At 45.8% G+C, this 12226-nt stretch overlaps 1 protein-coding gene across 3 annotated transcripts in view; it reads left to right on the forward strand.

Moving 5' to 3' along the window:
- Window positions 1-2378, forward strand: part of WWP2 (WW domain containing E3 ubiquitin protein ligase 2) — a 118231-nt gene extending 115853 nt beyond the window's left edge. For all 3 annotated transcript variants that reach the window (XM_032486650.1, XM_006180567.3, XM_032486651.1), the window contains one exon: window positions 492-2378. In XM_032486650.1, the coding sequence (XP_032342541.1) occupies window positions 492-591 (100 nt within the window). In that variant the 3' untranslated portion in view covers window positions 592-2378. The remainder of the gene's footprint in view (window positions 1-491) is intronic.
- The last annotated feature ends 9848 nt before the right edge of the window (window positions 2379-12226 follow it).

Genomic DNA, 12226 nt, shown 5'->3' on the forward strand with positions numbered 1-12226 from the left:
TGCTGGTTTCAGTGGGAGGTAACTGGAACCTGAGATCCCAAGAGCCCCTGAGGACAGCCCATGGGCAGAGTAGCTTCAGGGCTTTGACTTTGGCAACTCTTTGGGGCTCCCAGGTGTCGGATTTGGAGAGGAGGGGCTAGGGGTGTCTGGGCCTCTGATCTTTTGGGAGTTGTGACAGCAGTTATGTGCCCTGACAGCCATACCAGGTTTTAAATATCGAAACACTCCTATTCCAATAGGCAAAGAACCGCTATCCAAGTGCCCCCTTGCAGTTTTCCATTTCCCCTGCAGCCCTGCCTCCTCCCCTAACCCCATCATGGTCCAGGGACACAGCAGGGCTCTCAAAGACCCTTTTCTGGTGTCTGGCTGGCTGGTACTGTGGTCAAGCCACAGTCGCGGGAACTCTTCTGACCCGCTGTGGCCAGGCTGGGGCCAGGCTGTCAGAGCTCTGACCTCCCTGTGCTGACTGCTCCGCTCTTCTTTCCCAACAGTTTCAATCGGCTGGATCTCCCACCGTACAAGAGCTACGAACAGCTGAAAGAGAAGCTGCTGTATGCCATCGAGGAGACTGAGGGCTTTGGACAGGAGTAACCGAGGCTGTCCCCTCCCATGTCCCCCAGCGCACATGTAGTCATGAGTCCTCCCTGCCCAAGAGGCCGCTGGCCCTGCAGCCCCCGGGAGGCCCCTGCAGATGGTGGCCCTGCATGGGACCACACTCATCAGACTGGTGGCAGCAGAGCCTGACCTCAAGAGGCCCTGCCTGCTCCTCCCTCCTACCCACTGGTAGCAGTCTGGAATAAAGTCCCCACGTCACCTTTGGCCCCATCACCCATTGCAAAGTCTGGAGGGCTGACCCTCTTTGCAGAGCTCACCTTTCTCCCCTGAGACCAACCCTAGGCGTGTGTGAGTGTGCAAGGGAGGGGCCGTGTCAGAAGCCCTGGGCCTCACAGGCTGGTTAGATAAGGAGACCAGCCATTCGGGGTAGCCATTCTGGGCTGAGAAAGCCCAGGGTCTTTGCCAGTAAAAGAGGTTCTGTTTTATATAGAACTTTTCCGGTGAGCTGTACAGATGAAGGTCTGAGGGAGAGGAGCTCTGGATCAGGGCCGCCTCGCATCCCTCCCTAGTTGGCTCTCCACTGGAGGCTGAGCAGCAAGGCCCCTCCCTCCACTCAGTGCTGGCCAGTTTGTTCTCTCCAGCAGAGAAAGGGTCATACCAGCTGCTTGGGTGTCAGTGGGATGGAAACAGCAAACTCCCTCAGACTTTCTTTCCCTTTTACATGAACTTGAAGCGTTTGGTGTGTAGGGTTGCTTTGTGTTTTGTTGTTGGTATGCTGCTGTCACTTTCTGTCAAGGAGCTGGTGCACCAGGTGTGGCTGGGACCTTGAGGGACCCAGCACTGCTGGTCCAAGAACTTCCCAAACAGCTGCTCCTCTTAGGAACCCGCTTAGCAGTTCTGTGAGCTCAGGCAGGCTTGCCCTGGTGGCCCAGCTTCACGGCAGCCTCGTCCCCGAGGTCTGGACAGAGTGGGAAGAGGGTTGTTGTCCCGAGCGCCACCCCAGCCTCGCCACCTCTATAGAGAAGAACTCCCTTTGCTCGATGTAGTGATGGGGCACATGCGGCTGACCTGCCAGGCCCCCGGACCTCCAGGTGGGGCCATTCGTCTGGGTTGAGGATGCAGTGGATCCCAGCCACCTGTGGAGTGTGTGCACTCTGCCTAGAAGTGAAGCTTTCCCTTCACATAAGAAGTGACGTGCTTGGAAACCAGCAGGAGGGCCCTGAGCTGCTGCATACCGTCTGACTTGATTTCTCGTGCTCGCGCCAGCCCCTTCCGTGGGCATTCTGCCACATGTGGAGATCTTCAGGTGACCGTGCTCCTCTGGGATGCTGCGGTGGTGATTGTCGCAGACTCCCCAGTTAAGGCCTTCAGGGTTCTAGCTCCAAGCACCAGCTGCAGACTAGCTGGAGCTTCCTGGGTCCCCAGGCAGGCCCTCAGACCGGTCATGGGGCCTTCTGAGGACAGTCTCATGTTCCCAGGTCCTCATCCTTACCCCGGCCCATGGTGCGTGTGCTGATTTGAGTGACTCAGCTCACCGCAGCTCAACCTTTCTTCCCTCAAATCGTTTGCTGTGCTTCCCTGCAGCATCTCACCATGTTGGGGGTTGGGGTGCAAGCTGCCATGTGAGGTTTGGAAGCCTCAGGCTCGTGGGTATGCAGGGTGTGTTCATGTGGGTGTGCGTGTGTACATACGTGTATGTAACTGAGGTGTCTGTACGGAATGCCCTTTGGTAGCTCTGAGTTGGTCACCGGATCGTTTTGTAACACCCACCCCCTTGCCTCGGTATTGCCAGTTTCTTGTGCAATAAACAATCAGCAGCTGTGGGTGGTGTTGGCGTGGATGTGTCCCAAATCATTGTCCTCTGGGTGCCACAGACCCTCCAGGTCTGGATGGGGTGGAAATTCCATGAACTTGCTGGTTTGAGGAGGTGTGTGTGTCATTAACCAAGACAGCCACCTTTCTGATGGGCGGCTGAGTCCTTGTCCAGGGATCACGGGCCTCAGTTCTTGGTCACTGGCCTCACAGCACCCTTGTGGCCTGGATTTCTTTGAGCAGTTGCCGTGGGGCCAGAGCACTAACAGCTGAGGCTGCAGGTTGGACAGGCTTCAGGAACGAGGTCCTGGGAATAGTGTTCTGGGCAGATACTCATTTGAGAAACATTTCCTGGGGTTCCTTGAGTTCCTGATGTTAGAGGCACTCCCCAATCTTGAACTCACGGTCAGACAAGGGCTTGCCGCCCACTTTTTTGAACATTTAAAGGTTCAGATAGGACCCATCAGTGTGGTCTTGATGCATCAGACTTGAAATGAGTTTGTCCTGGATCAAGCTTTGCTCTCATTGGGCTGCTTTCCGAGGGAGGCAGAGATGTGCAGAGCACCTCCACCCCAGAGTTCATCGGCTGAATTCACCACCCCCCAGCTCCAAAGCCTTTTTTCCCTTGACAGGGCAATGCTATACTTTGAGGAAATTATCTGTACACTATACAGACGTCTCATCAAAAATTCGAAGAAGACATCACAAGTGGAAATTGTTCTCTACTGTCTTATCCCCAGAAGTAACTCCCGTTCCATTTGCTGTCCTTCCAGACTGTTGTGGGTAAAAATCATATATACGTATAATTTAAACATATACCTGAAATGAGGCCTTAACACATGTTGGACAACTCATCTTATTAAATGAGATACTAGGGACACTTCTCCATGTTTGTCAACATAGGTCCAATGAATTCTTTACTGTGTGGTATTCCCGGTCGTGGTCGTTCTGTAACACACCTGCCTTTGTCCTAATGGGCACTGCATTTGTGTCCCCCAGTTTGCTGTGACTGCTCTCAGCCAGGTCTTGTGCACCAATGCTGCTCTTCCAGGAGGCGGCAGTCCTGGAGTTGGATTGTTGATTATCCACCTTTATTTTTAGGCAAAAAAAATTTTCATAAAGGTTTAAAATTCCAGATAGGAAGGGTCCAAAAGGAAACCCCCCTCTTTTGTTCCTTAGCCCTTCTGATCACCTTCTAGAGGCAACCATTGTTGCTGGCCACTTTTGGATCCTTCCAGATAGACTTTAAAAATCCCAACAGATTCCACTCAGTTACCCTTCAAAAAGGTTCTTGTTTCACCAGCCTTGGCAATGGACAGGACCCCTTGCCACCCCACTCTGTGAATCTATGAGCTCCCTGTCTGTCCTTCCAATTCTTCTGTCAGTTTTCCATCTCGTAACTCTGGGCATCTGCCCTTTGACTTTTACGTGATCAAAGTGTTGTTGTTGTTTTAACCAAGTATGTTCTATAGTGAAGTCTACTTTTTCCGAAAGTTTATTCAGAAGACTGAAAAGCAACAAAATTGTTTACATTACTGTGATTATATAATTGCTGTTTACTCCAGAAGTAGATAGTATAACGTAGTACAACTATTTCTTCCTCATACAGCTCTGTCACCCTAGGGGTTTTAATTCCTGATCTTTGCTTTTATTATATCCTCATTTTTTTCTTACTCTGAAGTGTTGCAAGTTAAATTAGATAGGCAGGAAGACTCCCCACCCTGTGGGCTTTAATTAGTTCCTGATAAAATTAACCAAAGCTATAAAATTATTTTGGGAGTGAAGAGCAGATAAGACTTCCTTTGTCACCCAAGGTCCCCCAGTGGGGCTTCCAAGTGCCCACAGGACTTAGTGTCAGTTGGGACCTCACTGAATCTGGAAAGCTCAGTTCTTGCTACCCAACTGCCCGTCTTATCTTGGGACTCACATCACCTTTCTCTAAAAACTTACACTAAAGATCTTCCATTCAGAGGATTGCTTACAAATAGCAGGTTCTTCTTGTTTTTGAGCCAAACTAAGCAGCAATAAGGTTCTAGCCTCATCTTGGGGAAGAAAATGGAGTCAGTGCCCTAAGTTATTATCCCCAGCTCACTTCCCTACAGTCTTCCCCAAGAATATAATTTTAAATATGCCTTTCTCCAGGTTCCTCTGATCCTGAGGCTGGTTCAAGTTCCACAGCCACAAGCTCAGTTTCCTGTGGTCCATGCTGCACAAGTCAAGCCCCAATCAGCTGACTCAGATTGGAGCATGTGACTTTTCTTTGGCACACGTTCTCTTATTTCTACCTTTTGAGCATCATCATGGACTCAGGGCCTAACTCCAACTCAGCTGGTCCTAGTGACAGTAATTACTGTTCTCTTTTTAATGCTTATCACAATTTTGACCCCTTCAGTTCGACTCTCTTGTCACCCCTCTGGATGTCTTTGAATGTCTGCATGATATTCCAGTCCCAACTCTAGTTCTCTTGCCTAAAATCAACTACTTCACTAGGAGCACTGGTTATTTTTGGTGTAAAATACTCCTAGAAACCAAAATATGGGGCTCTGTCAAGGTGGCACCATGAACTCATGACTTGATCAGCTTCTCTGCTCCAAACACATAATATGAAAAGAGAAGATAAAATATAAAAAGAGAGAAGGGGGTGGAAAAAGACTGGTTCAAAAATGAATAAGTTCATGTGTTAGAAATAAAACAAAGATGCAAAGCGCTGAGCAAGACTGAAGCTGTGGGCCTGCTGCACCTAGAGCCTGGCAGTGGTGGCAGAGTTCCGCTGCTCTGGAGCAAGGGGTCTCATTATCCTCCACGATAGATGGGGGGGTGGGCACCATTGTGTACCCAGCTATGGCTCTGAGAAAGATGGGAGACCCAAGGAGGCAGAAACTCATCAAGCCAAACCATCTCACTGGTTCTGACCTGAATCTATGACATTCCCAGGTCACCCCAGGCCAGAGCCCCAGACTGCACTCAAAGCCCAGGCTCTTGGACGGAAGCCCAGCAGGACACGACATGGCAGCTGCAAAACCATTAGACAGGAAAGAGTGAGCGCAGTCGGAGAAGGAGCTAAAGAACAATTCCTTACTCAAATTTTTTTTGGCTCCAGATTTCAGAGAAGGACACTCATGAGTGGTCTCTTGCCTGCTGATCTTTGCTGTAAGGGGATTAGTTGGCAAGTGGGCCTATTCATGGGGGCCTTCAATGGCCCTGTTTAGAGGCCTTTTCTCTCGGGTGACCAGTTTCTCCAGAGGTGACCCCTCTGTTCCCTGCCTGAGGGGAAGACTTTACCTGAACCAGTAACCTGCCTGTAGGCTTCCTGGTAACAAGGAGCAGGAGGGAGCGGGGCTCTCAGAGTCCTGGCCACTGACTTGACCTTTTCTCTACCCTCAGTCCTCTGCTCTGACTCCAGTCCCTGAGCCTGGGGCTTCACTTGACCCCTGGTCTCCTGCAGCTGGCAGAGGGGAGGTAGCCAAGATATATGGGGCTTGACTGGGGACCTGGGTATCCCACTCTTCTGTGTGGAAGCTTTACCCAGTTTTCACCTCTCCTCCTGCCTTCCTGCTGCCCCCAAGTACTGAGTCTCTGAGGACTCGCTCATTTCCTGTCTAACTCCTCCCTCTGCTTGGTTAGTTACACTCTTCCACCTGCTTCCCACCTCTGAATACTTTGTTTAACAACCTTGTCCATCCCTGAATCCTCTTCTGCTCTTTTGCCCTTGTGGATTAAGACTTTCATAAAGCTTTCTTGACTTTGGCAGGCTGGAGAGGGAGAAGAGATGCTTAATCTGCTATCAGTTAACTTCCTTTCCTTTGATAGGTCTACCTGCGGGCGGCTTGCAGCTGTGCATAGAGGTCCCACTTGGGGCTTGGATGTTTCATTATATTGAGTTTCAGCTAATCTGCTGTGTTTACCCCCATGGCACTAACTCCTTTCCCCGCTCAGAACACACCCTCGTTGGCTAAGCCCCTTCCACGTGAATTTGAGGCTGGGGCTCCTGCTGCCTGGCCATTGTTCCTGCTTTCCTTCTTCTAGAAATGTGTCGAATTCCTTTGTCCACCTCTCAGATGCTACTTCTCAAATTGGGTCAAATGGTGAGGGCAAAATGAGAAGTGTTTGCCATTCACTCACTCATTGTAGTGGGGTCTTGGCAGGGAGAAAACATACATGTGTCAGAACTGATTTTTGCTAATCAGTCATGATTTTGCACCTCACCTCTTAAGAGCACTGGCTTGGTTCCTAACACTAAGAGTTTGTTTTGTTTTGCTTTGTTTTGTTATCTCCAGAGCCACTGGCAGCAATAGGTAGTTCTGCTTACAAATGAGAGGGATGTTTACTTCTACATTTTCTATTAACAGTATCTTTGTTCTAAGACTTTCATTAGGTACTGAAATTAAAAATGAAAAACCCGCTTGTGGGTTACCCTGGGGAATTCTTGTTTATATCTGTAGGAGGCAGGTCTTCTCAGGTGGCCCCTACGCCCCCTTCCTGGGATGCACACCTCCTGGTGTAATCCCCTCCTCCTGAGTGGGGCTGCTCTAGTGACTTACTTCTAACCAACAGAATGTGGCAAAGTTGATGGGCTGGCTCTTCTGTGATTAACTTACAAAGGGTTATGATCTACTTCTTGCTAGCTGATTCTCCATCGCCTTCTCGGCTTGTGTACTTGGATGAAGCAAGCTGCCGTGGTGGGGAGGCCCATATGGCAAGGGACTGAGGGCCTCTTCATGTCAAGAGCCAGTGAGGAGCTGAGGCCCTCCATCTAACATCCCATGAGGAACTGAATCCTGCCAACAACCATATCCTCTTGGAACTTTGAGACGGCAGGAGCCCTGCTGACACCTTGACTGCCACCTGTGAGCATCACTGAGCAGAGAACCCAGCTAGACTGTGCCTGGGTTCCTGACCCACAGAAACTGTGAGATAATTGTACTGTTTTAAGCTGCTAAAGTTTATGGTAATTTGTTATGCAGCAATAGATAACTAATACACTATCCCAGGTCAGATTAAATGTCCTTGGATTAGCATTTCTTCCATGTCCAGGGTCCTGAACGTGGTCATGATTTTTAATAAATGAAAGAGCTGTGGCATGGAGTCTATCTGAAGATCAAGAAGTCACACTAAGGAGTACAGGCAGAAAGGTACCAGTATCACTCTTCTTCCTTTTCTTGGGGAAAGAAAATACTGGGGGGTGGGGGTGGGGGTGGCATAGTAATTTGAGTCCTTGCCTCCAGCCTGTGGCCTGACATCGCTTCCCAGGTGGCACTGAGGGTCTCAGAGGCCTTGGGTCTGGCCCAGCCTGCGACTGTGGCCCTCTGCCTTTAATGCAGGAGGCAAATGTCATTAGTGCTTACCTGGGCTTCCAGCCAAACCCAGTTGGCAAGAGTCATGTCCAATCTCTCAGGGACAATTTTGGGTCCATTTCCTGTATAATTACAGGGTGAGTGGTAGGGTAGTTGGTGCCATTGCAGCAGTGAATAAGCCAGAAGGATGGCTTTTGCTGCCCCAGGACTCCCACTGGGTTTGGTTCAAGGGACACATCTCCTACCCCAATAGAGCCTTCCTCATAAGAATCCCCTGGGGGACCATGGGCATAGAAGTGTTCTTTTCTTCCAGAAGGGAATTCATTTCATCCTTGAACTTTCAGTTTTTAGAGTCATTGTTGTTTGCTACCTCTTGTGATTTGTTCACATTGGTTAAAATATGGGGTATATGGAGTGTATGCGGTGGGGGAGAAGTGGCTCACGCACTAACCTTTGGCTCTTATCCTGTCCCTACTTTGAACAGGAGCACACATCCCTGAGGCATCGGCTGTCTGCCATGGGGTACAGGAAGCCCCTGGATAAGTATTTTTTCCAGCTTTATTGAGATATAATTGACATACAATGTGTTAGTTTAAGGTGTACAGTGTGGTAACTTGATGACTGTGTGTGTGTGTGTGTGTACTGCAAAATGATTACCACAGTAAGGTTAGTTAACACATCCATTACCTCACATAGTTACATTTTGTTATTGTTGTTGAGACCATTTAAGTCTGTGCTGTGGTGAGAACATTTAAGATCTACTCTCTTAGTGACATTCAAGTATACGATACAGTACCGAAGGCTATCTGTTGAAGGGTAGGAGGTGGGGATAAAGCCGGGGTTGAAAGTGAGGAAGAGGCGATAATGGATGAACTAAATATCTTAGTTGGTTATTTTGGTTAAAAGATTGGTGAAATTATGTTAGTATTGATCAGACACTAGCTGTAGCATAGAGATAGAGGTCAGTGCTGGTGCTAAGCTGCAGAGAAGGAAGACACTTTGTGGAGTGTAACAGTCACATATGTATGAGGAGAGATCTTGAGCTGGGAAAGGACTTCTTAACTATGATCCACACAGGGCTAACCATAAGGCAAACATTTGGTAGATTTATCTACATTGAAGTAAAGGTCTTCAAACTTCTTTTTTTATTTTTTGAAGTATAGTCAGTGTACAATGTTGTGTCAATTTCTGGTGTACAGCATAATGTTTCAGTCATACATAGACATACATATATTCCTTTTCACATTCTTTTTCATTATAAGTTACTACAAGATATTGAATATAGTTCCCTGTGCTATAGAATAGAAACTTGTTGTTTATTTTATATATATTAGTTGGTATCTGAAAATCTCGAACTCCCAATTTATCCCTTCCCACCCCCACTGGTAACCATAAGTTTGTTTTCTATGTCTGTGAGTCTGTTTCTGTTTTGTAAGTAAGTTCATTTATGTCTTTTTTTTTTTTTTTTAAGATTCCACATATATGTGATCTCATATGGTATTTTTCTTTCTCTTTCTGGCTTACTTCACTTAGAATGACAATATCCAGGTCAAGCCATGTTGCAGCAAATAGCATTGTTTTATTCTTTTTATGGCTGAGTAGTATTCCATTTTAACTTCAACTTCTTTATCCAGTCATCAGTTGATGGACATTTAGGTTGTTTACATGCCTTGGGTATCTAATTCCATATGTGCAGAAACCACATGGAAGGAGTCTTAAAAACAAAGATTCCCAGAGATTTTAATGCAGGAGGCAAATTGTATAAATTTACAATGCAATAGACGATATCTGTAAAGAGTAATAAATACTCAAAAGGCATCATATCAATGCTTTTACTACATTTTACTATCATGTGTGTTCTTGAGGTTATTTTTAGCTGTTGTATCCATTTTTAAGTAATACTGTGTAATGCTGTGCTAAAGTGCATCTTTTCCTAATTCATGTTGGTATCTTGAAATCAGCCATGGTGGGAGTATTTACACCAGGGAAGTTGGCAAAGGCCACAAATCAACACCCCTCTTTCTTTTTTTCAGAGAACTGGTTATTACACATTTACCAGCACACTGCTGAGTATGGTTCTGAAAGAAATCAGGAGTATCAGTAGTGAGGAAAATCAAAGCACGAGCTATCTGAAGGGCAGAGAAAAACTTGTCTATTCATTGCCGAGTAGTTGTGTAGAATACAGCAAGGGTGGAGGTGTGGCAACTCGACCCAATCCTTTTGTACCTGTATGCTCTCCAAACTTCTTCAAAATTTTGCCTGCATGGTTGCAGCCAAAAACAGAAATGGCGGGAAGCACCTTCGGGGAAAGTTCTCAATTCTATGCTGAACTGGCAAGCAAATGGTTCTCTTGCAGAGGTGAGATTAGTTAATGGTGCCATCTAGCGTTGAAGAACAGATTGGCTCCAAAGAGGAATGCATAGAAAGATTTCTCTTGATTTGGGCCTTGGACACATTAATAACATAGTTTCCTCTTCCTTTCTTTTCCTACTTCCATTTCCCTATTTCTGGGGTCATTTTCTACCTACTCCCCCAATGAGAATAGCCATTTGTGTGGTTTTTTTTTTTTTTTTTGAAAGATATGAACTCAGTGTTGCTCCTAGGCAAAATAATACCAAATGCTGAGTTAGCATGGCATAGATATGCAAATCAGCACTTGCCTATATTATGTATGATGATTTGGAATGAATTTGTTTAGGGAAACTGTAGCAGTCTTCTCTTGTGGGTCACATAAATCAAATGCTTCTCTGCTTTTCCAACATGCCCGATATCCTTTCTATTTCCTGTGACAGGCAGATGAAGTAGTTTGGTTAGCATGTTGTAGTGTAATAGACAATCCAAATTCATTCTCAAGTTTTATTTCTGCTTCATAGATATCTTTGGTCAAAGAAAAGTCTTGTTCACAACTTCCCAGTGAATGGGGTCTTTCATTCTTTTATGAGGACCTGTGTTGTCTTTTATTTGAAGTTTAAGTAATCGTGTATGTTGTAACTAGAGGGTCCTCCAAAAACTGGAGTAAAATTCTGGGGTTGCTCATTCCTATTAAGACAGGTTTTTACTTTGCATCTTGCACCCTGGAGAAGTAATATGGTAGCCCCTCAGTAAAGGTTACTTCCCTTTGTCCCTTTAGTGATTGATGATCTGAGTAAAATTAAAGAACATTTAATTAGTGGGCCCAAAGCTGTTGTTCCACCCTGATAGTACCCATCTTTTCATTAGGGATTACTAACCTGTAAGTTCAGAAATATTCCAAATGTTAGTTACCAAACAGAAAACCAGTAAGGAATAAATGCCATCCTCTCTGTAACATGTGTGGCAAGAGCAGCCTGAACTCTGTAGGTCATTCTGAAATGTTTTGAAAAGGAAGCAAAAGTAATGACACAACTCTGGATATGATATCCCAGAATTGGGATCAGAATTTCTCCAGGATACTTAGTGTGTTCAAAAACAACAAAAACAGTTTAGAAATCTCATCTTGAGACTGCCAAGCTATCCAAACACATGGCTTTATTTTGAGTGAAGATTGTGGGTTTTGTAGTCAAGTCAGCTACTAAAAGCAATTTCTGTTCACCCTCTTATACAGCATGGCAGCAATTTTGCCTTAGAAAATGAGCCTAAATGACTCTGGAGGCTACAAAAGATTTTTGTTAGAAGCAGGAATTGAAGATCCTGTTAGGAAGGTAGAAGCCAATTTTGTCCGTATGTGGGTCAAACTATTAAATGTAACAAATGCCTGGGTAGTCCCATGTTCTTATATGCTCAGTAAACATTCCAGTTTATCAAACGGTGACAAACTTAAAAGCCTGTGGCATTGCCTTATTTCATTAGACTCTGGGGAAACTTTTAAAGTCCAGATCATTCTACTAAAGGTAGACCTGAATCTGGTGTGGTTTCACGTTTGCCCCCTGATCCTACCTAGGATCCCTAGGGTGACCTTTTCCTCCTTCCCTGCCTAGCTTCAGAACCACTGCATCCCGGCTCCTTCCTGTCCACCCTGGAGAAAGGTTCCCTTTCTCACATCAGTGTGTTCTAAACATGGCAGCCAAATCTCAAAAACTTCAACACACTCCTGTGGTTTAAAATACATCTCAAGCTTTGAACTACGTATTTCACACTTTTTATTCAGTTAGGTGTAACAACCATCTGACCACTTTGATTACTGCAATAGACAAATAAAACTTGGTTCCCTAGTTTTTTTCCCTGTACTTTCTTTTAATCTCAGAATCTTAATGTATCTTGAAGTGACCACTGATGTGGGCGCTTCTATTTATGTAGAATAAAAGCTCGGCTCTACATCAGCCCCAAAATTTCCCCTAACTAGTTCTTTGGCAGGCAGGTAGGTGGATTGAAAATGGATGCATCTGGTAACTTTGAGGCATTGTAACATTATGAAGTGGCCTCTGGGATTTAACTGACTTAGTTTTTGTTCTATGTTATTACATTGTTAAATATGTGAACATTGGTAGTCCATATCATACATTAGAGAACTCTTAGATTCCAATATCCAAGTGACAACCGTTAATCAAATGATTAAGTACCTTGAACACTTACTTTTGGGAAACCTG

Source organism: Camelus ferus, chromosome 9 (genome assembly GCF_009834535.1).
Source record: "Camelus ferus isolate YT-003-E chromosome 9, BCGSAC_Cfer_1.0, whole genome shotgun sequence".
Taxonomy (NCBI): domain Eukaryota; kingdom Metazoa; phylum Chordata; class Mammalia; order Artiodactyla; family Camelidae; genus Camelus; species Camelus ferus.